Below are 24,979 nucleotides of genomic sequence, written 5' to 3'. Positions count from 1 at the left end.
GGGAAATGGTTATTAAGGCTTTGCTAAAGTTTAGGCAGACAATATCCACAGCCCTTCCCTCATCCACCAACTGGGTTACCTTGTCATAGAAGGAGATCAGGTTGGTCAAGCAGGACTTGCCTTTCATAAACCTGTGCTGGCTGGGTCTGATTGCCTGGTGATATGAACAAAGCCATGTTCTGGCATTCCAAGGACACTTCCTCACAGAAAACACTGGTGGTTTACAGGACAAATCTACCAAAACCAGGGAGCACTAACAAATTATTCTTCAGAGTCATTAAACTTGAGAAGATGGGAGATTTGGACTGAGGATGGATTATCTGAAACAGAATAAACTGTGGTGGAGTATCTGATCTAACAAACAAAAGCTAGGGGCCTTGTATGAGAAATGGGCAGGGAGAGTCTGGGAGGGGCTGAAATCTCTAAAGCCCTCAGGACTGCTACAGGACTTCAGGGAATTTCAATTGTCAATTAATTAAATTGCCAATGCAATAAATTGCTCACTGCAGCCCACCAGACAGAGCCCACCACAAGCTCAGACAAGTTACCCAGCATGGTCTGAGGTTTCAGTGTCTGCTGACTTGAACTTTTTTCCGGAGCTTTATTCACATAATGAAAATCTAGGTTTCAACTGTCTTATATATGGAAATGAACAATGCAATTGATGTAGAGCAGTTTCTGTTGCTTAGTGTAATATAAAATCCTGTTTCTTTTTCAATGGGTCCCTCTCTCAATCTCTGCTGTGCCTTGACTTCCAACTGGATTACATTGCCACACTGCAGTGGTTATTGGAGGGAAAGAGACGAGGTTTGCTACCTAGGCAGCAGATATCCTCAAAAACCCTGTGCAGTGGAGAGACAACAACTCAGAGTGAACATGGCATTAAAATTTCATGGGGAAACACAAACAAACACCTTAACCAACAAACAAAAGCAAATAAACCACACACTTAAAAGTTTGCACCATTTCAAAACCCATTCTACTACTCTGACACCCATTGTTTTGGAATGTTTGAAACATTATTTGTCTGCTTACCTCAGATCAGCTTTTAAGATTGGTATTTCCTTTCCCCAAAAAAACAAGAGATTTTAAAGAACCAAAACTTAAATGTGTAGCAGTTTCACACAGGAAGTGTCTTCCAAAGACAACTTTTTCAGCAACAGATCTTGATAATACAATTGTCAAAGTAACTTCAGATAGAAAGGAAAAACTGAACCTAACTAATTAAAAAACCCATATTCTTCAGTTTTCTTGATTTCCATAAGACCAGAGCTAAATTTCTTGATTTAAAAACAGGCAAGTTGCATATCAAATACACCCCCCTGCCCCCCAAAAACTGGATGTAAAATATCTAGAGATCAGGAAGTCATCATGAGAAACCTCTGGGTTCACACTTTCCTGTTACAGACATGCATGCCCAAAGGCAACAGTCAAAAGTTATTTAAAACAGCCCTGGGGTGGTTTTCTCCTCCTCCCACCACCTTTAAACGAATTCTTACAGAAATCCAAGTTCCCCAGTTCTTTCCTGACAATAACAAAGGGTTTGCACTCTCCATGGTATTAAACTTCAGAACAGGAAACTAAAATTATGTTTGTAATGAGACCCCAGTAACCTTTTCTCTGACTCTTCCCTGAAGCCTTCTACACTGATGGTGGCAGTGAAAATAAACAGATCTCCCTGAAACGATTTTAAATTAATCACTTCACACCATTAAACATGCTGCTAGCTCTTTCCTTACCTCAGTCTCATGAATTCAGATCAATTATTCTCCATAATATCCCATACCAGGGCACACCAGGACTTCTAAATATTGAACCTGCAGTAAAAGCCAGTTATCTGTTCAAGGGAATCTCAGGACAAACCAGTTGGTACCTCAAGGTGTCACTTGTCTGGAAGTGTCACAGGACTCCACCAAAACATACTGCAGAGATGCTAAAGCATCCAACATAGCACAATCGGCTCCACAACTAAGTGCTAACAGTCAGAATCCAGTTGTGATAAAAGCTGTTTGCTTCTGAGCTGAAGGCAAAAGTACACAAGTGTGCCGTGCTGTGTTTTTATTCAACCCCGAGCAAACACCTTAAACGTAAAAGTTTAAACGTAGAAGTTAAAAGGAGAAACATTTGCTACTTTCTTCCCTCCCCACCATGTGGAAACATTCCTGCTTTGTACCGGAAATTATGTAAACCCCTCCATGGCTTTCTGCAAAGTAACAGATTTAAATAAAAGCACTCATTGGTGATACTACTGTGCCATCTAACAAGATGCAGAAACGTGTTTTTGAAGTGCAAATAAAACTAATTTCTCCGAAGTCTTGCATAATTTCAGCCATTAGCATTTCAAAATCCCTCCACCACACTGCCTAATTAAATGAATATTAAACCTTTCCTCATCTCACTGAGGGAATACAACAAAACAAAGGGACAGCTGTATCTCTGCTGAGCTTCTTTTCTCTAAACCAACTTCAACAACACATGAATAATTCAAGTATCTGATAAATTTTCTACAGTGATGTCAGCTCTGTACTCAAAAAGACATTTATGGTCTCCACGACCATTACATCTATCAATACACCTGTCTTTACAAAGGGACACTTTTCCAAGCATCTTCTTCTCTTGAGGCACTTAAGGCCTAAGAGCATCACTCATTGCTAGAATCATAAAAATGAACATTGTGATACTCCATTTCTTAATACAAATCTAGAAAGTCCAAAAAGATGAGCATTGTAGCTAGCTGGACCACTGCCTTAATGTTTAAATAAATTAGACTCTTTATTCTACTCATTTGTTTTCCTTTGTTGTTGCAGTTACTTTGCTTGATTAAAAAAAAAAAAAAAAGAAAAAAAAGAACAAAAAGGGAGAGGGACAGACATCTCCCTGAGAAAGAGGGGGAGGACAGCATGGGCTAATTCTTTCTCCAAACCAGGCCAAATGGCATTCTGTTCTAAGGACAGATCAAGGGCTCAATACTCTTAGCTTTTTTGAGTTTGCTCATTTTTTCACACATGAAATGCTTAAATAAAGATTTTCAAAACCAGAATATGTGAGAAATAACTAAAATCAGAAGAGAATGTACCCAAGTCCTATACAGCTGCTGTAGGACAGCGTCTCCATTTCAAAACGACTTCTAGTCAAAATGTTTGGAACATGAAACACAACCACTTCCCTCATGCCGTGCATTCTTCATTCCTCCCCTACTTTTTACTTACTGCCTAAGTGACTTATTTCTTTATATGTCTGATTATTTTTGTGTTCCAAGAGGGGAAAAAAAAATTATATATAAGGAGATACCATGTGTGTAAATAGCAGAATAATTTAGTCACAAGGAGTGATTCACCTCATCTGACACCATGTTAGACATCAAATCTCAGCCAGTCATCTCCTATAAAGAGCTTCTCAGAAGCTACACTGTGTGAGAGATATTTTATGAAGTTCTATGAAAATCAAATTCATCATGGAGAAGATAATTCATCCAGTTCTGAGACAACTAAGGACACAATTAATCACATTTGGAGATAACCATCTCTCCCCCACCTGACTACAGAAGGAAACTAGATGTTCAGCCTTTACATCGTAAATCCCATCCTGGAAAAGCATTTCTAAAGGAGGGACAGAAATATGTTCAAAGTTTGTAAAGTTGCACAAAGAGCAGAGCCATATTTCTTATTCTGACACTTCCAGGTGAGGAAAACATAACTGCTGGCTGGTGCTTTTTACCAGACTGTCACAAAACTTACCCAAGGAGGCCCATGAAGGAGCTTGCCAAATGTCATTGAGTTGCCAGTACAGAGCTCCCATTGTGTGTCCTTCTCCCTTGATTATTTCACTTTGACTAAAACGATAGAATTCAGTTTCTGTCTTTATACATTGAGCCTGCATCACCTTAGTCAACAAAGAGATAAAAAAATAGTTTTGGTATATTGGATTTTACTTTTTCTCAAAAGACGTGTGAATATATTGATATACAACACAGACTTCACAGCAACATCACAGAACTTTAAACCTGAGACCTGAGGGGTATCCACCTGCAGTGCAGTGGGTCTCTGCTGGAAGGAAATCTACTCCTAGCAGCTCCCAACAGCTTTGCAAGCAGTATCCTCCAAGAAACTCATACGGGGCTACTTCCTGCCTTCCATACAGTGAAGATGGTCTTTGAAAGGCAAATGGAAGCCAAGGAAAATAAAATGAAATTTAATTTATTTTTTTTTTGCGTTTAAACAACCCTCTCCAGAGCTGCAAAATGACATTAAGCTGCATTACCTTCACTATACATAACTCTGGTGTCTAAACCCCTACACTCTGAACTTACAACACACATTCTCACTATGCAGTCAAAACTGCTCATCAGAAGAGCAACCTTTTTTCAGCTGCACTCCCACTCCTTTTCTCTTCTATGCCTTATCTAAGAAACACTTTTCAGAATTCATTGGCCAAATTCTCAATGGATGCTAAGCAGACTGCTATGTTCTTCACACAGTTTATTAATAGGCTGGGGAAATATAAAGAATTTCTTAAAATAAAGGTAAAAGTCTTTAGGACAGCCCAAAAGGTAAAGATATTTCTTCTAGTTAACCATTAAAGCAAGTTTGCTCTCTTTATCCTTTTTGCTATCCTTATCTTGGTATTAAATTGTTTAACCTGTTAATAAGGCCCTGACAGACAGCCTTACAGAAACTCTCACAGCTTTTTGAGTCAGGACCTCACTGTTCAAGTTTTACCCGTTTTCAATTTCACAGAATCATCTATCCTTGTTCTCTTGTCAAGAGTGATGAAAATTCACAAGCTATTTCGCTTTTATATAAAACTTGCTGACAGTAGCTCTCAAATACTAAAAATTTAGTGAGTGTGCAGTTATTTCCATCAAGAGTGTTTCTGAAACTCTTGAAACACAACAAAAATTAACACCACTTTCAATTCACCTAACAGCATTAAAAAGTTATCTAGCATCTTTTAAAAGTTGCACAGAAATCACAAATAAAAAAACAAGCACAAAGTAGAACTACTGTGGATGAAGAGCAAAATAAATTTTTCTGATAAAAAAACCCCAAAATATATTCTCTAAAATATCAATATTTGAGTCCATAACAAAATAAAAGCTACTACTAATCTAATTAATAGAGAACTACATTCTTTGGACAAAATGTTGTTTCAAAAGCTTGTGTGTTCCACGTGGCAAAAATCAAAGCAGTGAGCCTACAGGGGCCACGTAAAGAACAAAACATACCCACCCTGGAACAGGGAGTAGCACTGGGAATAACTTGTACCATGGAAGCCCAGCACATCCCTGCACCCTCCACCAGCTACATGAGCCCAGCTGAGGAGAAGGACCAAGGTAGCACATACTGACAGACTTTCCCCCAGTTGAGCAAGTTTCTGACTAATTCCCTGAGTATTCCAGTCCTTCTATGATGCAAATGGAAGTCTCTCTACAATAAAAGTGAGACAAGCTAGTTCCAAATTAAACTGCACTCTCCAATACTTCAGTGCGGAAACTTTTTGTATGATGGAAGCAGGGACCAGGGACAGAATAAAGGACCAGGTCCAGTTCTAATGGCTGACTGAGTCTAATGCAACAGACAGCTACTTCTGTGGAACACATGACTGTTACCTGAGTGAGGTATATCATATCTTTGAACTGCTTTACAGCATCTGGGCTCTGGGGAAGCTTGAAATGACGCCCAATCTCTTGCAGCATCTGCATATTGCCACCATCATGGTGTTGCCGATGGAGAGAAAAATTGCTTGTGTAGGACCAGTCCTCAGGGGAAGAAACCTTTTAAAAAACACAAAAGCAAAGTATCCCAATGAAAAGGTAAAATGTACAGTTAATGACTGTCAGGAGATTGAGGAAAGGATATCCATTACAGCCTACTGACATCATCCAAAACCTTAAAATTAATAGTATATTTCTACAGTGCCTCATGTAGTCATGCAAGGAGTTTGAATCACTAACACCTTTTGCTTACACTCCTTGTACAAATAAATGAAAAGAGACATTGCTGTTGAACCCAAAAGAGCAACTTCTGGCTCAGTGACATTTAATTTATTTGTCCTAAGGTTTGGGTTAGCCAAGGAACCTCAGAGTTTTGCTTGCACTCATAGTAAATCAGAAACAACTTAGATTAATGTAGAACAATGTACTCTAGTCAAACACACTTAGGTATAAAAGTTACATAAGTTAGTGGGGCTATAAATTCTAATAATGTGTATATATATTTTTTCAAAACCTGCCTCTGGTAACAAATGATCTTCAACCAGCTTTTTTTCAACTAAAGATAACAACTTCATTCATTAAGTTATTATTGCCAAGCTTTCATTATAATTACACTCTCAAAACAATCTTTTTATTTCAAGTTGTTTCATTTTAGGCTGGACTGAATAATTTTTATTGTTATTAATATGGATGTATGTTCTGGTTACGCCTGAGATAATATACTTTGCCCAGCAAATTGAAAGCAAAATTCTGAATGCCTTTTGGTTGCACACATGAATATCAACATCTCTCCCTGGACAAATGGACAAATAGCATGATATGTCTCTGCTCCAATTTGATAGATAAGATAGAATATATAATATCTAAATTTAACAGGAGACACAACCAAATCCTCTTATATGCAATACATTGAGAAACAAATTATTTATATGAAAGAAATAGGTAAAATTTATAAAAATCAAATTTTAAAATCCAGCACAATTCAGTTTTTGTCATGCTCCTTCTCTTTGTCAAATACATGTCCCTAGACATCATGAAAGCAAACAGATGTTAGTCAATCATTACTGAGCTATACATTAAGGAGAATTACTTGTAGAAATGACAGTTTCATAATAGTCTCTCATCCAAACCAGGTTCCTCTTGCAACATCAGGGTAAGTATAGTGAACACTGAGGAGGGAAACAGAACAGTTTCATCCCCTCCCTCTACACCAGCACACACCTCTATCCCACTTGTGCCGTCCTACACCTAACAGCACGTTACTACAGTTTGGAAGCAGAAGTTTGTTGGAAAGAGACTCACTGCCCTCACTAAATGAGAGCGAAGGGGACAGTAAGGTATGGAAGCCCAGCCTTACCTTTTCAATTGTACTGAAGGAAGGCCAGGACTGAAATCCATATTCCGAAGCAAAACGAGTTTTAGGATACATTGTCCAGTTCCAGCAGTCATTGTTGTAGTCATAGAAGTGTGTGTCACCATAGTGGGTGTCATAAGGATCCCGGGAGAGCCAACCTTCTTTAACTGACTCTAAACCATTGGTGGGACTGGATGCAACAAAAGGACGACTCTTATCTTCCTGGGATTTAAAAAAAACATAAGACAAAAATACAACCCCCTTACAAAGTGATTGGCTTTTATCATCTGAATACATAGACTATTCTTTGAAAAGGCAGGGTGAAGGACAGGGAGAACATGCTTTTTCCAAATTTCTGAGTCACCACCTAGGAAACATTCCCTTTTATGTCCTAACATTCATCATCTTTACTTGCTTAATTAGCTTCTTACTTATGTTCTTGGAGGACAGCTGGGCATGATTCTGCTTGCTTTGCTGTTCTGAGGGATTCTCTCCTCACATCAAGAGATTTTCTATCTTTATATGCCTCTAAATTCTTAATGAAAGCTATTTAAAGTGTGCCTCGTGAAATATATACTCAAGGAACATTAATATTTGAGTACTGTGACTTCTTTATGGAAAATTATTACTTTTGCAGTGTTTTTGCAGGAATAAGGCCATGATTTCTCCTTTCTTATTAAAAAGTCACCTAAATTTAGTCCTAACAAATCCAAGGTGTTCTGCTTTTAATGCTTGTATGGTATCATTACAGGTTATTGTCATTTTAGCTGGCTCTGCGTGCTAAGATAGATGAGACTACAAGAAGGGTTACATTTCAAATTGTCCAGAGCTGCCTTTATTTATAGCCTCAGTAGACTTAGAATACTAAATCTTTTAACAGTACCCTACAGAGTACTGAAGTAGTCCTTTTGCAGGTATAATTAATTTAATACGTTACATGTAGTAAGGTAGAGGTCTGAGTTAGTTACCAGTCACAAGTTATAGCAATTGGCTCCAACACAGAGCACTCACACATTTGCTTAATTTTAAAAAATAGTCCAGTTTCCCCATCTTCTTCTTTCTATTTTTTTTTTACATGAGTAATTAATAATTAACTGAAACAATTTACTACAGGATATCCTGGATTCCCTGAAGTCTTTAGCTCAAATTTAGAAGTCTTTAGAAGTTATGCAGTCCAGTACTACTAGTAATTACATGTTTCCTCGGCTGGCCTGAATCACACAGGACCTGAAGTTATTTCCCTGTATGGCTCCTTTTTGCACTGAAAATTCTATGGATTTAAATTAAATTAAATTAAAATTCTATGGATTTAAAATAAAATTGAGTCCGTCTTGGGTGGCAATGGTGCACAAGTGAACTACAACTAAAACACAGTTTCAAGCCAGAACACCTCACTTTGTTGCACACACACACTGGCCATCCAACTCATGTAGCTAATCACAAAAACAACGCAGCATAAGAGAGCTCAGTAATCTAGAATCTCCTCTTCTAAGAGGAAAAATAAAACTACAAAAGCTGTGCAAAATGGGTAGTGCCAAATCACAGTAGACTTCATCAAGGATTCCAGGTGCTTGTGGACTGTATATTCACAGTTTAAATTTTATATCAAAATATTTTATTTTGCCTTCATATACTGCGGAATACCAGTATTTTGTTTTTTCAAAAACAATCGATACAATGACTACACAGCGTGAGTTCAATGTTTAGCATCACTTTTGCATTACCTGCTTAGAACAAAAAATATTCAGTCACATACTGAAGAAATAACATCTTTACAGATTAATTTAACTGCTATTAAAAGACCTGAGGGTTGTTAAATGCTTTTCACAGTATTCTTCAACAAAATCAGGATAAAGGAAACCTGATCATCTAGATTAATTAATTAACGGGCAAGTTGATTTTCATCCACTGGAAGTGAAGACACTTGTGGACATACTAAAATAGGAAAGAAAAAGAAACAGGACCCACTACAATTTCAGGTCTTCCTGTATATACATCACAAAATGTTAAAGACAACTAATTTTTAAATTTTTTTTACTTTGAGAATAACTCTTGAGTTTAAAGAGTTGTTTAGAAGAGCTTGGAAAGGGTCACTTCTCAGCATGCTCTTTTTCACGTCTCAAAAGGATTAGAAGAAAAAAAAGGAAATCCTAACTTGCTCCAACATTAAAACCTTTTGTCAAGCCATATCCCCCTGCAGTTTCTTGAGATCACTTACGCTAAGAACTATTTTGCGTATGTTCTTCACATAAAGCGTCACGTAGTCTTGGATGTAAATTCCTATGTCACCATAAGGTATGGAGAACCAGTTGCTTGCAATTGCTGCTTCATTTTCATTGTTACCACTCCACAGAATAATTGATGGATGAGACTTTAAACGTCGTACCTGAAATACAACTTATAGCTTCAGAAGTCAGGCAAAATTACTAATCTTAATTTTTTTTTAAATCACTTTATCACTACTTGAATTACAAGTCCACATGCATATTACATATGCTAAGCCTACAATTCCCATTTTTCGCCACACAGTTCACTATTCCCTCAGCTTGCCACCAGGCTCCAAGTTCTTTAATATATGAATTCAAAAGGGCAAACTTCTAATATGCTGACATATATCTGCCTTACGCACATATGCACCATCCACATCTACCCAGCCACGTGTGAAGGGTAAATTCTGTGCAGTCTGCTTGACTGATTACTCCTGCAAGTAGTCAGAGGAGTTAAAGAAGATTTAGCAAGGTTATGTTTTATGTCTGCCACATAAAGATACACTAACAAACACTTCCTGACAACAATTTTTGGAAAGCTAACTTATACAGTCAGTCAATCTAAAAGAGATAATGGGAAATAGAGCTTTGACACATGGGCAAAATACCTGATGAGAAACTTCTGCTCTCACAGATTCTAAATAATTCTGGTCAGCTGGATATAGCGCACATGCAAACATAAAATCCTGCCAAACCTACAGGGAAAAAGAAAAATAAAAAAAAAACCGGTCAGCAAATTATTTTACATACTTGAAAAATATATGGCTATTGTGATGCACAATCCTTAGCTCAGACAGAAAACAAATAACATTCACCATGGGGTTCAGTATGTACATACTCCACTGTGGTTATCCTCGATATCAGGGTTACGAAATATTTACCCTTAGGAATCAGATCCTGACAGCCTGCATTGAGGAGTGGAATACTGCTCAGTAGATGAAGTTCTGTGAGTTTCAGTGGAATAATCAGAAACATGAACATGGGGCAAGTTTGCAGCTGAACAGAACAATTTCAAATTTATTTACAGTTTTGCAGGTGTAACACCAAATCCCCATTACTTAATGAGAAGAGACAATAATTCTTCTGATGTGGTATTGAATACACTTAACAGATGTTGAAGTGCACTCATTAAGAAAACATATAAAGAATCCATATAAAATGACCTTAAAACCAGCAAATCTTGCCCAGTAAGAGGGGAAGAAACAAACTAGATCCTCTAAAAACACAGTGATCTTTTCAAAGAAAGATCAAGTAGATACTACTAGTAGAGAACAGCAAGACTTTCAATTCAACAACAATAAACTCCATTTGTACCTTGAAGGAGAATTACAAAGAATGGGAAGGGAAGCCAAATAAGATGGATAAGAATGCTTGTTTACCTCTTCTGTTTTTCAAATTGCTGTAACTTTGAGGCTCCTTCTAGTCTATGTCAAATGTTAATGGAAAGACCTCTAGAAGGAGCACATTAACCCAAAGGAGTCTGTAGGAGACTCCACTTTTCTAAACACCATGCTATTTTGAGAGAGACAGATCATCTCTTCACACAATTGTATTTTCACTGCAGTGAGAATATGCTTTTCCATGGCTCTTTTCAGCATACATTCCCTAAGGAAACTGAAGACAGAGCATAGGACAGTGGGGGATAATGGAGCCATTAACAATTGTTACAATCACTGTACAAAAAAAGCAAAGCTATTGCTGCAAAACCACTCATAATCCTTTAGGGACTGTGTGGAGTCAAAATTCTATTGAAAGAAACTTTCTCTCACTATTTTCCCTCAGTGAGCTATCACTGGTTTTCCTTAAGCACAGTTTGACTCCAATGCACTTTTAAGCCTTTGAAAGTCCATCAGAAGAAACAAAACCAAAAACCTCCACCACTGCCCCCTCCAGAATACAGGTCTGATTTTCTGCATTTACTTGCTATTTTGGCTGTTAAATAGGATCTAAATCTTGCACTGAGCACTGCACAGGCACAGATCTAAGTGGCCTACTTAAGGTGCCTAGTGTCAAGAATTAAAGAACTATAAGTGCTCAGAAGCCTTGAAAATCAGGACACATGTTCAGATGACTAAAATAGATGTAACTTCTTCTTTTGAAACCACACATATCTGAAGGCAGCAAGGTATGAATTCCGTTTCCCTGTTTTTTGTGGTGTAGATTAAGACCAAACAGACTTTTTGGGATTTTGAATACCAGATGCAACCTGGCCTTCATTCATCTAGTCACGACTTCATCAGAACTTATTAAAATGTGCCTCCAAGCTCACATAATCAAAGCTACTCATCTAGGATTAGTGACTGCAGCAGGTGTTCACCTTACAGCTACATTTACATTCAATTACAGCTTGTTCAAAACGGCCCTTTGGATAAAGCCTTCCATGTTTGACTGTGGGCCCAAAGAAAAGTTTGAACCAAAAATGCCCAAACCTTTTCTGTTATTGCTGAAAAGAAGAAAATACTTTTAAAAGAAATAAAATCCATTTCCACTACTGAGAAAGGCATGGCTACCTTCTACTATAAAGTCTCTAAAATATCACTTCCAGATTCAACACACAGCCTCTGTAATTGGAAACTATTCAAATTAAAAATAAATTAAAAACCCCAACCAATGAAAAAATCAGGTTGATCTGACCTCTCAGCGTTGATACTCTACCATGTCCTTTAAGAAGATGGTTAGAACTTATGTATTAATTCTCTTATTTCATCCATTTACAAGTTCTTGTCAGTTTTTAAATAAGTGTTCTGTGTTTATTATTTTTACCATTATTCCTATTTCATCACAAATATCGTAAAATTCATCTCGTTCATATACTCCTCCTCCCCAAACCCGAAGGGCATTCATGTTAGCATCTGCTGCAGACTTCAAGAGTAGCCTTAGTCTGTCAAATACAAAAAGGAGATATACAAGTTTTGTGAAGTTGTATCACTTAAGAGTTTCTAAAGTTATACAAAAAACAAAGAAATGAATGCCCCTACCAAAAAAAAACCAAACAACCCAAACCTAATCATTAGCAGGCAATCTAAGACTTAGAACTCTAACAGAAAGTATCAAAATACTTTGGGTTTCTAAACCTGCATGTCTGAACAGAGCTCCCAAAAAGCAATTTTTTTGTGCAGAAAATTGGCTTGGTCCTGTTAACACTTATGAAACAGATAGAGTGACACATGTAAGTGCTTTTACAGAAGTATTGGCAGAACCAGATTTAGAAATACTATATTTTATTAATCATGTTTTTCTTTTCTTCTCTGGTAATACTTGCTTTGTATGACAATCACTTGTATTGAAATCTCTTTCAAACAGTGTCAGAAACATATATTCTCTTCCTGAGTTTCACAACTCAGAAGAATGAGAGAGAGAATAGCGAATAGAGAGAATGCATAGTGAGAATGGGGGAGTGAGCAGGTGAGGAGAAAGACTGAGACTTGGAATCTCATTTTAAGGGTTTCAGGCTCCAGTCATTTTCCCTTAAATCGTACTGGCAGCCTCTAAATTGCATATGAATGCACACTGCAGCAAGCCCTGTTGTCCTGGCTCCCCAGTTACTCAGAGCAAAGCCTGGTCCAAGTACAGAACAGCCCCCATTCTACCTGCATCTGTGGTGTGCTGTGCCATTGAAATCCAAGTAGCCCAGATGAGACTGGGAAAAGGGCAGAGAGTCTACTATGCACTTCTGTAACCCTGCATGACATGGGTTAGGACATGGATGAAGTGCAGGTCCTCCAAGTACCAATGGACGTGTCCAGGTAATTGGGTCAAACAGCCTGAGGATTGTCCCTAAAAATACCTGAAAGGCCAGTAACCTATGAACTGCAGTCAACCACCTTGCCACCAGTAATTGCATCTACATGCCTCAAACATCATTCAAATCTGTTTGTGTTAATTAAGCCCTTGTTCTGAAGCCTCCAACCCACAACAATTAGCGTCCTGCCTTGAAAGGACTTTTACCTACTAAAGCCAACCTTTGATAAAGGGTGCAGAGAGACTCAGGAGGAGGAAAACATCACCTTTTATCCTTAGAGAACATCAAATGTGGCTTACGTGTCATAGGTCACTCTGTCCTGGAAAGAATCCGCTGGAATCCAGTTTGAGCCCTTAATAAAAATGGGTCGGCCATTGATTCTGAAGTAGAAACTCAGACCTGGTGAGCCAGGAATAGGCTCCTGAACAAGTTCTACTGTCCGAAAATAAACCTGTGAAGACATGAAACTTAGATTTAAAGCTGACAAAAATGAATAAAAATGAAATAAATAAAGAAAACCATTACAAAAGGGATTGAACTGAACAATAACAGCTTAGAATTTGCCAAGGAGTCAAAAGACATGGTCTCATCTCTAAACTCCTGCTTGCTTAAAACACACTGTAACAGGACTAGAAAGAACTCTTTCAATAAGCCTGTTCACTCTTTAAAGTTGCTATCATATTAAGAGAGAGGAAGAGAAATATTCAGAGAGAGCAAGAGAAAGCATGAGCAAACAACTGTGCACGAGCACACAAGTATGTAAGGAAGAGACAGATGCAGTTTGGTTGTTGCAGAATTAAGTCAAAAGTCCAGCTGAAGACCAGAAAGAAGAATACAGTGGTTGCACCAGATCAGAGACACCATTTAATCTGCAGTTTTCTCCCCGCAGAAGACTGCAGCAGCTCAGCTGTAAACCTTGTCCCTGAATGCCCAGTATCAGATTATTGTAGTACAAGCAAAAGCTTTTCCTTTTACTGCTGTGAAATGATACCTTTTAATAGGTGTAGCACTTTAAGAGAAAAAATACACATGCAAACACAAATGCCAGTTTGCAAGTGAAGGGCCCTCTGACGATCACAGCTGTGTTGGAACAGCATGGTCAGCAATTATGTTTCAGAGACACCAGTTCAGCTAAATAACCACTAACTCAGTGTAAAGTATTAAAGACCATTCCAGACAAAAGCATATCTCAAGCAGAAGCTGAACTTTTACAGCTGCTCCTTTAGCCTAATACATGGCATTGTGTACCGCAGATCCTGAAACAAGAAAATATTCCTTCTACATGTTGCAGGTGGAATTCAAGTATTCAGGAAATCGTTCCAGATGTTTTCTGGGGCTTTACTACAAGCAATGATGCTGCTCTGAGGGGTATCCTGGTTGCACTGACATAACCAGCCATGAGGGAGCAGTTAGTTCACTGCAACAGCACTTTGAACTGACCCCTTATTTGTACAGGTGCCTTCCTCACCTGCCATGGTGAAACTTTTTCTCCTGCATCCTTGTTCCAGTTCAACTTGTCTAAGCCAGAAAGAAAACATTTTTTCTTTCTTGTACCTGTTGCTCATTATCTTAGGGAGATAACTGGAAAATTAAATGAAGTGAAGGAAATCTAATAGTAAATTTCAGCCAAAACAGGTTTGGGTCAGGAGGGCAGTAACCTAATTTTTTCTAGACTACTCCTAAGATAGCAACCACTCCTCCCTCAGATGACTATTTGCTTTACCTTTTCAAAAGGTCAGCTGGTCGAGTACAGCCTGTTCTCTCTGCCACAAGCTTCAGTTGAGGCAAGTATCTGTCAGTAAATCAGGCTAAAATTAACCTCGTTAAGTGCAAATGATACACTTGTCTTTAAGACAAAATGCAATTCTTTATTTCACGCACCAGACATGGCTGGAGTTCAAAAGGGAAATTACTAATCCCACTATGGACTGCATTTTCTAAATTTTCAGCTTATCAAAAATCACACATATAGACGGAAAACTATTTCTAGCGGTAGGGAAGAAAAAGCAAATCACTTTTTGCTTCCTCTTTGGTGCTTCTAAGTAGACTGGACAATTATTAACCAAATGCCCACATAGATACAATGCATGTGACAAACTAGATGCAATAGTGGAGCTTGCAGACCACTGACCTCAGCTTAAACCTCTCTGCATCATGGCAGTGACCATTCCCAGAATTTTGCAGACTTATTTTAACATGAGAAGTTGAATTAAAAAAAAATAAATAAACAATGTTTCATACAACTGTCACAGTTACCCTAACTCCTGAAGGCTATGAAAGAAAAACTACAGTATGAGTACCACAATAGCAAAAAAGTTCTGACCTTCCTACAGTGAATTCAATTACTTGGAGAAAAACTCCTCAGTCTCCATTGTGGCTCTTTTTTTATGGCACAAAATGGAATGAGATTTGCAGTTGGGGCTGCCGAAGTATTTGGATGTCATTGAATGGATGTCATCAGGCAGGCTGGGACTGTCTCAGAGTGCATTTGTGACGGAGTATTTGTATTACTAACAGAAGTAATGTGATATTGCTTTATTCATGCTCAAGTGGAGCTCGTGCAACTGGCAAATCCAAGGCAATCTGAGAGGGTGAAATACTCAGCCAGGACCACCCAGACAGCAGGAGCAAGAGGAAAAGCTCCTTAGCCTCAGCTCACATTCCTAGGTCTTCAAGGTTTGATGCTACTCCATTGTTCCCCCGGGGCCATCCAGTAACAGCACATCTTGCTCCTACTTCAGCTTCCTTCTGCCCTGTGGGCAATAAAAGGGCAATGGGAGACAACCAGCATCTGGCATTTCTGGCTACCAAGACCCTGGCCACTTTGAAAGCTGTCTGATAGAGCTTGCTGCCTGAGTGCTGAACATTTCTCCCAGTCTCAGAGCACGCACAAGAGGCTCTCTAGCCACCACAGACCAATCAGTTGGCTCTGGGCATAATTATGAAACAGATACCTGTCTTTTTAAGGCACATACAAAGGATTTGTACACAGTTAAGTGACCTGTGGTTCACATTTAGCATTCCCATATATAGCGGTAGGAAAAGTATTAAGGATGAAGATGCCTAGAGCTGAAATAAGATCACGGAGCAACCCAGAGACCTAACAAATTAGCATGCAGCATGAAAGTGGTGTGAAAACCACAAAGACAGAAGGAAAGACTTCTAGAAGTCATGCTAAAATGTTTGGGGGAATAAGAGTGTGCAAAGGGATGGAAGGAAAGACAGCTAGAGGCCGAGATCTTAAAGTACCAAAACAGCTTTACAAAACAAAAAACTCTGAGTACAGTGCTGGAGAAATAAGCACACAGAAAAATGGGGAAATAGAACTGAAAGGCAAACAAATGCCTCATGGGGCAATGAAAGAGGTAATAAATTCCTTGATGTTGATGTACGGATGGCAAGAAGAAAAGCAACTTATCAATAGCAAACAGGACCCTCCGTCAAGAAAACCAATTTCACTCTGAGATACAACTTTGTCTCACATTATCCTGAGAAACAAACTCTAAAACAAAACACTGAAATGGAAAACCAAACCAAAACCAAACCACATCCCATCCTGGATATAGGCTTTCATTCTGCTTTGGTTTTCTGTTACTCTGAACAGGAATGAGTAAGTACTTCTCTCAGCCAAAGAGATTCCCATCACAGCTGGCTAGAGCTCTGTAGAACTCCTGCAAGTACATACTGGAAGGCCACCCAGAAATATTCCCAAAGGATTAGTTAACGTTTTGAAGACTACTCTAACACGTCAGAATCCAGAAAGTAGTTCAAGCTAGGAGTAGCCAAATCTGACATAAGATCAAGCTGTGTTTTCTCACATGTACAGTTCTCACCCTTCAGATTTCTCCTGTCCAAAGTTAAGTAGTTACTCATACGGACACAAACCACTTGTGAAATGTCTCACCACTATTTTTTTTCAGGGGGGGGGGGGAAGGCAGAAGCAGGAAATTTATTCCTCCTGAATACAGTAAGTACAACACAGACAACAGAACTGACAACAAAACAACTTTCAGGAGCATTAATCCCTGATTGTATCTCCTTAACTACTCAAAGTTCTTATTAAGCTATATGAATGTTGCTATGCAGTCTGCTGACATGACAAAAAATTAAGCTACAGCATGAAAAAACTGCATACAGAGCCTTTTTCCACTCATACAGCTCGGGGTGGAGGGTGATGGTGTGCATGTGTCTGTCGAAATCCAAGACAGAGATTCACCAAACACATTAAGGATGACCAGACTTCACACTATAAGCTTTAAATGCTTCATATGCTCGTTAATTTACATTGTCCACTATGTGGTGCATTTGTGGTTTTTTTTCCCCTCTTTCCCCTTAAGCAGAAAAAAAAATAAGAGGCTTCTGTTGTTCATGAAGTCCCTATGATCATATGCCACAAAATCTACAAAATATTCTGACACAAGCATGCAAATGGAACTGATTAGCTTTCCTATCATTGTGCAGTTTTCACAGAGTAACAACAGAATTTTCCTTTTTACAGGCTTTGTAGCCATATTTCCTACAACCAGTTTCTTCAAGCACAATATGCTGTGTTTAGTTGGTGTGGGTTTTTTAATTGTTTCAAAATTAGAAGACTAATAATAGCAAAGAATTATTATTATTACTTCATAATCAAATTAGAGGGCTAGTCCTATAAAGACTAGAACACCAGAAGCTACTGCTTTTTCATAGGGTTTTTTCACATGAACAAATGTTGCAGCAAATATCAGTTTAGATGCCTGGTGACCAGATTAGTTTGTAGTGAAGCAATACACACCAGAAACATCTAAAAAATGCATACATTTATGCAGTTGTTTCCACATGTTGATGTCATAAGGAGCCCAGTCTAATCTCAATGAGTTTTCTTTTTAATGGACAATTGGAAATTATCTCTTTCAGGCTTCTTAGTAAAACCAAACTGATACTTAAACAGCCAGTGTGTTAGAGGAACCCTTATGCAAAAATCCCCAAATATTACTTTTATGGTCATATTTAAGATGTCACCACTTCTTAAGCCTGAAGCACATCTACCACATTCTAATAAATAAATGTATGTTAGGTTTTTAGGAATGTGCCTATCCTACAAATTTTTTACAAACTGAATTAGCAAGAAAAATCTCAGTAATTAACCTTTGCATAATCTATATAAACCTAAAAAGGGTTTTCAGTGCATGATACAAAACCAAGAGCATGGTACATCAAGTTTAGAAGTGCTTTTTTCTTTTCACAAGCTAGAAAACTTAAGAAGTAAACACCTTTTCTCTTCTGAGGTTTCCAGTTAACTGTAAGTCATCTTGCAGCCTGAATATAAGTAAAGGCATCCATACAAGCTAAGACAACCAGAAAACAGGTGGCCATACATTGTGACATTAAAAAAAGCTTGTTTCTCATTAGCATTTTCACATGCATATTACAATCCAGCAAAATATTTAAGAGCTCTAGACACCTGCTTTGCAGAGCAGATGTCCTAATAGTAACAGTGCAATGCCAGATGTAATTAAGATGGAGTTCTCACCTTTGAAAATCTCTCAATCTGGCATCCTGCCTCCATGATAAAAGTTGTTGTCATGTTGTATCCAGTTTGCTTTCCATGTCCATTTGGCCACCAAGCCTCCACTGCAGAACTCTTGAGCATGCAAGGGAAAAAGTCAGAGACATGTATAAAAAGAGGTATGAAATGCACCTGGGGGCTCAAATACCTTTGAGTGAATTACCACAAATCTAATGAGGTTTTGTGCGTCAGCTGAGATACATTAACTGGGATCTCTCCAGCTGCAGCTCTCAGGTGAAAATCATGTAAAGAAAGAAGTATGATTTCTTCCACTGAAGTCCAGGCTACCACTTCATTTTGTGTCCTGTCACAACAGGCCATGAGCACACCTGGACATACATGTACACATCTAGCTGCTGCTCCTCAGCTGAGGTACACTGACACACTATTCCTCCAAACCCCAAATATCTGTGTCAGGAGCAGCCATCGTTCACTGAGCTCTATATCACACACCTCCTCTCAATGATCCTTTTAACTATCCCATGCAACATTCAATATACAGCAGTGACACTTTTCAACCGTGACTTTAGTTATACGTGACCCTACCAACTGCCTCACTTATGTCAAGCTTTTAAGTCAAATTCTTTCATTCTTCTGGTGGTTTTCTGCTTTTTCTCTCTATGCTTCCTAATCACATTATTAGTACTCCATAATTTTTACAAACATAAAATACAATCTCTAAGATGCCAGAATATTTATCTTCACTCTAGCAGCCTACTTCTGTTGCTCAATCCTGCTGCCAGCATTTGCCTGTTGAGTGCACAACACCAAAATTGTGGCAAGAAAGCAATAATGCATGCAACCGAACAATGGAGGGATCAGCACTGAATAGAGTCACGCCAAGAGTGCCTCAATCTTTTCAAACAAACTGAGGCCGGAGAGAAGCACAACAATATGTTTTGCTGTTGCTGTACTTGGACACAGCCATGCATGTATCATGAATATATCTTTCAGCTTCCCTGATACAGAACTATCATAACTGCTAGTGAGGAAGCACTGATCTCTGCGCTGCATGGATGCAAACGGAAGCACAGACTCAGCGTGTGCCTCAACAACAAGGGAGTGTTCGCAGCTGCCTGGATCGACTGCAGTGTCTCATTGGCCACTAATGATGTCACCCCTCTGCTCACCACTAACTGATAAGCAAAATGCTGTCATGTTGGCAACACAGCACTTCGCGTGGCAACTGCAGGAAGACTGCTACACATCTCTGCGATATGCACCAACTGACTACAACACAATCTGCAATAAGCTCTCAACTAGAAATCAGTATCTGGTCAGGTCTCAGTATTTAATGCACACCACACAAGTCTGTGTACAGAGTAAGAGCTCTGCTAGCCTCGTCAATACATGAGAACACATTTCAGGGTTTCTCATAGTATCAGCTGATGTGAATTCATGCAGCAAAGCCTTTTGTACACAAAGAATAATGAAACACTGCTGCCTCTGCTCTGAAGGAAGTACTTCCTCCCAAACTTGCAGCTGCACTATACTAACAAATCTCTTCTGAGATAGAGGATGGGACACTAAATAAGCAAAAATAATTTCTGAAGTTTCACTTTGCAGTGCCTGCTTAATGTAATCAATTAAAAGGCTAAGCAGAGACTAATGGCTGTTTTAAATGAAACTGGGTATTGGTAACTGCTCATGTAACTTGGAGGTCATAAGACAACAGTAACAAAAATTGTATGTTTCTGTGCTTCTGTGTCAAAATAAAACACAGCACATAAGTACACAAGTCACAAAGTGTGCATACTAGAACATAAACACCCTGCTTGCTTTCTCTCCACTCAAACAACTGACAAGTGAACTCAAGAACACACACACAATGCAGTCAAACTGGGGAAACATACGCAGATTTACACAGCAATAGAGAAAATCAGCAGAGCCAGTGAAATACGGAAAGCCTTGAAGGCAGACCCTCAAACGCTATTAACTGCCAGTATTGTCAGAAGCCCCAAGTTCCTGCTCACAGCACAGCACCCTCCACAAATGTGTGTCCTGCAGCAGTGAAGCTCCTGTGGAGAACTCCATCACATGTGGCTCCTGCTGCACCTGCCAGGGCTCCCACTCTGCCCACTGGCCTAAGTTTTAACTGAGTTCACTCCTCATTGAAGCACCTTTACCAGGCAAAAATTCCTCCTGAAATTTGCCTATCCAAAAGGCTACAAACAAATGTAAGCAGTGTTATTCCACAAAATTTTCTTTTGCTTTTATTCACCTGAAAAAGTATCGACTGAGAGGTTTCAGGAATGTTTCCTGTCTCTCCTGGGAGAAGCATACATACTGTAGTATATTCTAGTCCAAATCAGTCCAGTAAACAGTAGCATGTGAGATATCTGCTGCCAGTGAAATGAAGTGACAAAGGGTAACCAAAGATTATCTACCTAAATAATTCAAAATAGCTCATTTAACAGTGGACAGTGATTATGTGACTTTTTTTTTAAGGCTTTTTCATCTTTTTGGCACTGAGCTATATAGCTCCACAAACATCAGATTTTTGAAAGGAAAAGAATTGTCCTCCCACCCTGAAAGGGGTACAGAACTGTTGTTAAAAGTCAGAAACACAGTAAGGAATGGGAGGGAGGCCTAAAATTGGCATGGAGACAGAAAGTCACATTGGAAAGCAGGGGAAACGTTTTGCAGCTGAACTAGCTTTACATACACACCTCCTCACCTTGTTGATGTTTACAAGCAGCACAATGCTGCCTTCTCCAGGTTGAAGCTTCACAACGAATGTTTGCTGTGTTTGTAATTTGGGAATGTTCACAGTCACAAGACCTGCAACTGGCTTGGAGCTGACTACATCAAAAGTAGACTCAACTTCAAGATGCCACTGCTGAGCACTCTTTTCTAAGTGAAGGGGAAGAAAAAAAAGGGAATTTAAGAATTATGTTTATATACTCATTAGTTAATGTGATCTCTCATTAAAGAAAAAATTCAAACACCTAAGATTAAATTTAATAATTTTCGGGCTGTGTTTGAACCAGACCTACATGGTTAATCTGCTTATTTAGTGCATTTGACATCTGTGTCAAATGCAAGAGACCAGTGCAATACGATTTATGTTTCTTAACTCTTTTAAGCCACCCAGGCTTTTTTTTTTCAGAGTTCTGTACAAAAGTCAGAGACCTTGACACCAGTCACTTCATTAGGAAGGAATTTTTTCCCACCAACTCCCATAGACATTGTATTTGCTTTTAGTCAGCACTCATATGAACATGGCACTCTTTGGGAAAGATTGTAATCACAAGCCAGTACAATCACTTTTGTCAATGAAACAAAAACAGTATTAACAGAAAACGAGCTGAATTCATCCCAGAGTCACTGGACAAAATGAATGGGGCTATGCTGTGGATGAATTGGGCCCACTGTGTCTAGACTTGACGAGCTATATCTTTATGTCCCTTCTCCCACCAATGTGTGGTGGAGGAAACAAGTTAATGACTTCTCTGAGATCCCTCTGAAGTTACCTCAGAGCGTGCTCTCTTTTACAGAACTTACTGAATAAGGAGAGCCAGGGTCAAGGGTATTCAAGATCTATGTGCAAATTTTCCACTAACTTCAGCAATTGTATTGCCTGGCTGCTTACATAGACTGGCTAATCCTATACTTCAAATATTATGGATTAACATATAAACAAAAGCAAATAAAACAGAAAACAGTGAAAACCATAATTAAGACATTTTCTATACCCAAACCACTAATAACTTACTTTCTCTTTTCATCTATATACTCTTAGCTCTCCTTCCTCCACAAGAGAAAGAGAGCTCACGCCAAAAAAACAATTGCCTTCAGTCCTGGTGTGTTTTTCACCATCTTTCATAGAATGAAGAGCAATGATTGAGTTCCCAAGTTTATATTACACCCAGCATTACCCAGTGAAGACCAATTTTCTGAAATGTGGAAAAGGTTAAAAAAATACCCACCCTAGGGGATCAGACATTACAGTGCATTTTCCCTCCCCTACAAAGGCATATAGAAATTCCAGCCCATTTTTGACTGCATGAACTGTGGGGTCTGGGCACAAAAACCAAGAACAATGAATCTTTTACAGACTCAGTGGTTAAAAGGCTAAATCGGATGAACAACAAAAGTACATATGCAGCTTAAATTCAGGTTGTGTTGTATGTTTGAATACTAATAAGCTCTTACTCTGGTTCCAAGCCACTCTGCTGAATGAAAGGTTTGCTCTCTCCACTTACCCACAGAGCAAGATTTTACCTACCAGAAGGTGGAGTTGTGGGAATGTGGGAGGGACCAGAAAAGATTTTTACTGTAACTAAATTTTAGAAAGTACACAGGCAATGCTGGGGCTTTCCATGGAAATTCCAGTCACGTTAATTCTAGCTAAGACCTTCAGCTATTTCAGGACTCTTTAAAAGCAGCCATGGAGTGATGTCTTCCTCTTTTATTCATACAAAACAAATCTATTCCCAAGGGCCGACATTCACCCCAGTGCAGAGAGCCCACGTGCTAGCCTTTACTCCACTGAAGACTGGGCTCAAGAGGCAGTGAAAAAAAGCATGTGGGTGGTCTGCAATGGGGCATATCACCGTTTGCAGAAAGTTAAAAGGGGAAATTAACCACTTTTGCTCAGCTGCAGTGATCTTCAGGACAAAGGAGAGGAAGATCAGAGACCACTGCAGGAGAGGAAACCGGTTTGGTAAGTTAGGTTGCAGGAATGCAGTAGGCTATCCTCTCCAATTGCAGCTTTAACAATTATCCTTGCATAGCACAACTGCATTTCTCTCTCAGACTTCATGTTGTGTCCTGAAAACTCAGCACTCTTCAAACTCTGCTCACTGGGCATTTGTCCTTCCAACACAAAACCAAATTCCCGTAGCAGCTTTGCCTTTGTTTTAAATGAAAGTGAGACCAAAGTGAGGCATATTTATGGGGAGTCTAGGTGAAAACACATGCCAATATAAAAGAATTTTTTCAAAACCAGAGAAGAGGTGCTAATCTCAACTATATTACATTTATTTCTGCAGTTATTCAGGGATTTTAAGCAAAAAAAGATTCTGATTTCAAACACTTTTAATAGCTATTGTTTGTACTGAAGTATTGTTTCAATATGTAAAAAAAAGGTGTGCTGTGGAAAGAACTACACAGAGTCATAAAAAACCCCACAAAACATTTCCTAAACTGACAGAATTGGGCTTAACAATAAAATGGTTTGTATTCCAAAGGTGAAACAACAATCAAAAGAAGAAACAAAAGAGACTTACCAAAGAAAGGAGTTGAAGAAAAGTAAATCAGGTGATAAAGGTTATAGGCCTCAATCCTAACATCTTTCCAGATTCCTTGAGTGGGAAAAGAAGGGCCCCAATCCCAACTAAATGAACACTGCTCCTGGAAAACAGAATGATTATGTTACAATTGCCTAATTTTCACACAGACATTGATGCTGTGCCAGAAATAAAAGAGATTTGCTATCTAGGAATAAAATATGCACTGAAAGAATTTTTCCAGTTTCCATAAACCCAGAAGAGCCTATAGTATTTTTTTCTCATTTCTCTTCCAGAACTCTGCTGCTACCACCTGTATTATAGAAAAAAATTAATTTTGTATTAAACATCCATGTACAGAGAAATTGCATTGCTGAAAGAGCAAAACAACAGTTAGCATACCTTTTAAAAAAATGCCAACAAAACCCCAAACCGTAAAGATCAAAAAAACAATCCAGGAGATTACTCTCAATGCAGCTATGAATTATCTTAGTTTGTAATGTCAGTATTTAATTGTATACCTAAAAGACAAACTAATCAGAGAACTGACAGTTAGAAATGTTAGTACTCTAGAAGAAGAGTATCAAATAAAAATCATATATGAAATAGTTTATCTCCTATTTTTAGTTTTAACACCACAGAGTAATACAAGCAAAGAAATGGGTATGTCTGGTGTGTTTGTGTAGTTCAGTCATGTTCACTGTTTCTCCCCTTTTTATGGTTCTCTTATACAAAAACAAAGGGAACAAAAACATGGTTGAGAAGTAGCTTAGTTCTGGTACTAACATCAGAGTAACTGTCAGAATTATAAAATGCTGGTCAGGCAGAGAAGTACGTACACTAATTTCCATTTAGCTGTTTTCAAACCTGGTCAGACCTCTACTTAACAAATCCCTTGACAACATCTATTCAGCTGCCCTCCAAGTTTCACACAGCCCCAGCCCCCAAAGCAAATACAATAGATCTCCCAAAGTCTTGTACAGTGACACACAGTTCTAAATTTAGAGACTAATAACTTACAGCCGAGGCATACTAATTTGGGCAAACCACATTGCACAAGCCTGGCCTATCCCTTGCGTTGCCAGTCAGCCTCCCTGTCTATCAAATTGCAAAAGTGCCTTCCA

The 24,979-nt window shown here is 38.7% G+C and overlaps 1 protein-coding gene across 5 annotated transcripts in view; it reads right to left on the bottom strand.

The window, feature by feature from the left end:
- MANBA (mannosidase beta) overlaps positions 1–24,979 on the bottom strand; it is a 53,452-nt gene that overhangs the window by 15,116 nt on the left and 13,357 nt on the right. For all 5 annotated transcript variants that reach the window (XM_085057926.1, XM_085057924.1, XM_085057925.1 and 2 more), the window contains exons 5-14: positions 23,856–23,979; positions 21,302–21,477; positions 18,589–18,699; positions 13,376–13,527; positions 12,098–12,215; positions 9,943–10,029; positions 9,286–9,453; positions 7,071–7,289; positions 5,609–5,773; positions 3,738–3,882 (exon numbers count right to left, since the gene is read on the bottom strand). In XM_085057926.1, coding sequence (XP_084914052.1) covers positions 3,738–3,882; positions 5,609–5,773; positions 7,071–7,289; positions 9,286–9,453; positions 9,943–10,029; positions 12,098–12,215; positions 13,376–13,527; positions 18,589–18,699; positions 21,302–21,477; positions 23,856–23,979 — 1,465 coding nt within the window. The remainder of the gene's footprint in view (positions 1–3,737; positions 3,883–5,608; positions 5,774–7,070; positions 7,290–9,285; positions 9,454–9,942; positions 10,030–12,097; positions 12,216–13,375; positions 13,528–18,588; positions 18,700–21,301; positions 21,478–23,855; positions 23,980–24,979) is intronic.

Source organism: Lichenostomus cassidix, chromosome 4, assembly GCF_008360975.1.
Source record: "Lichenostomus cassidix isolate B80296 chromosome 4, HeHo_3.0, whole genome shotgun sequence".
Taxonomy (NCBI): Eukaryota; Metazoa; Chordata; class Aves; order Passeriformes; family Meliphagidae; genus Lichenostomus; species Lichenostomus cassidix.
The sequence above is the reverse complement of the archived record's forward strand: the minus strand, read 5'-3'. Positions and strand labels throughout refer to the sequence as shown.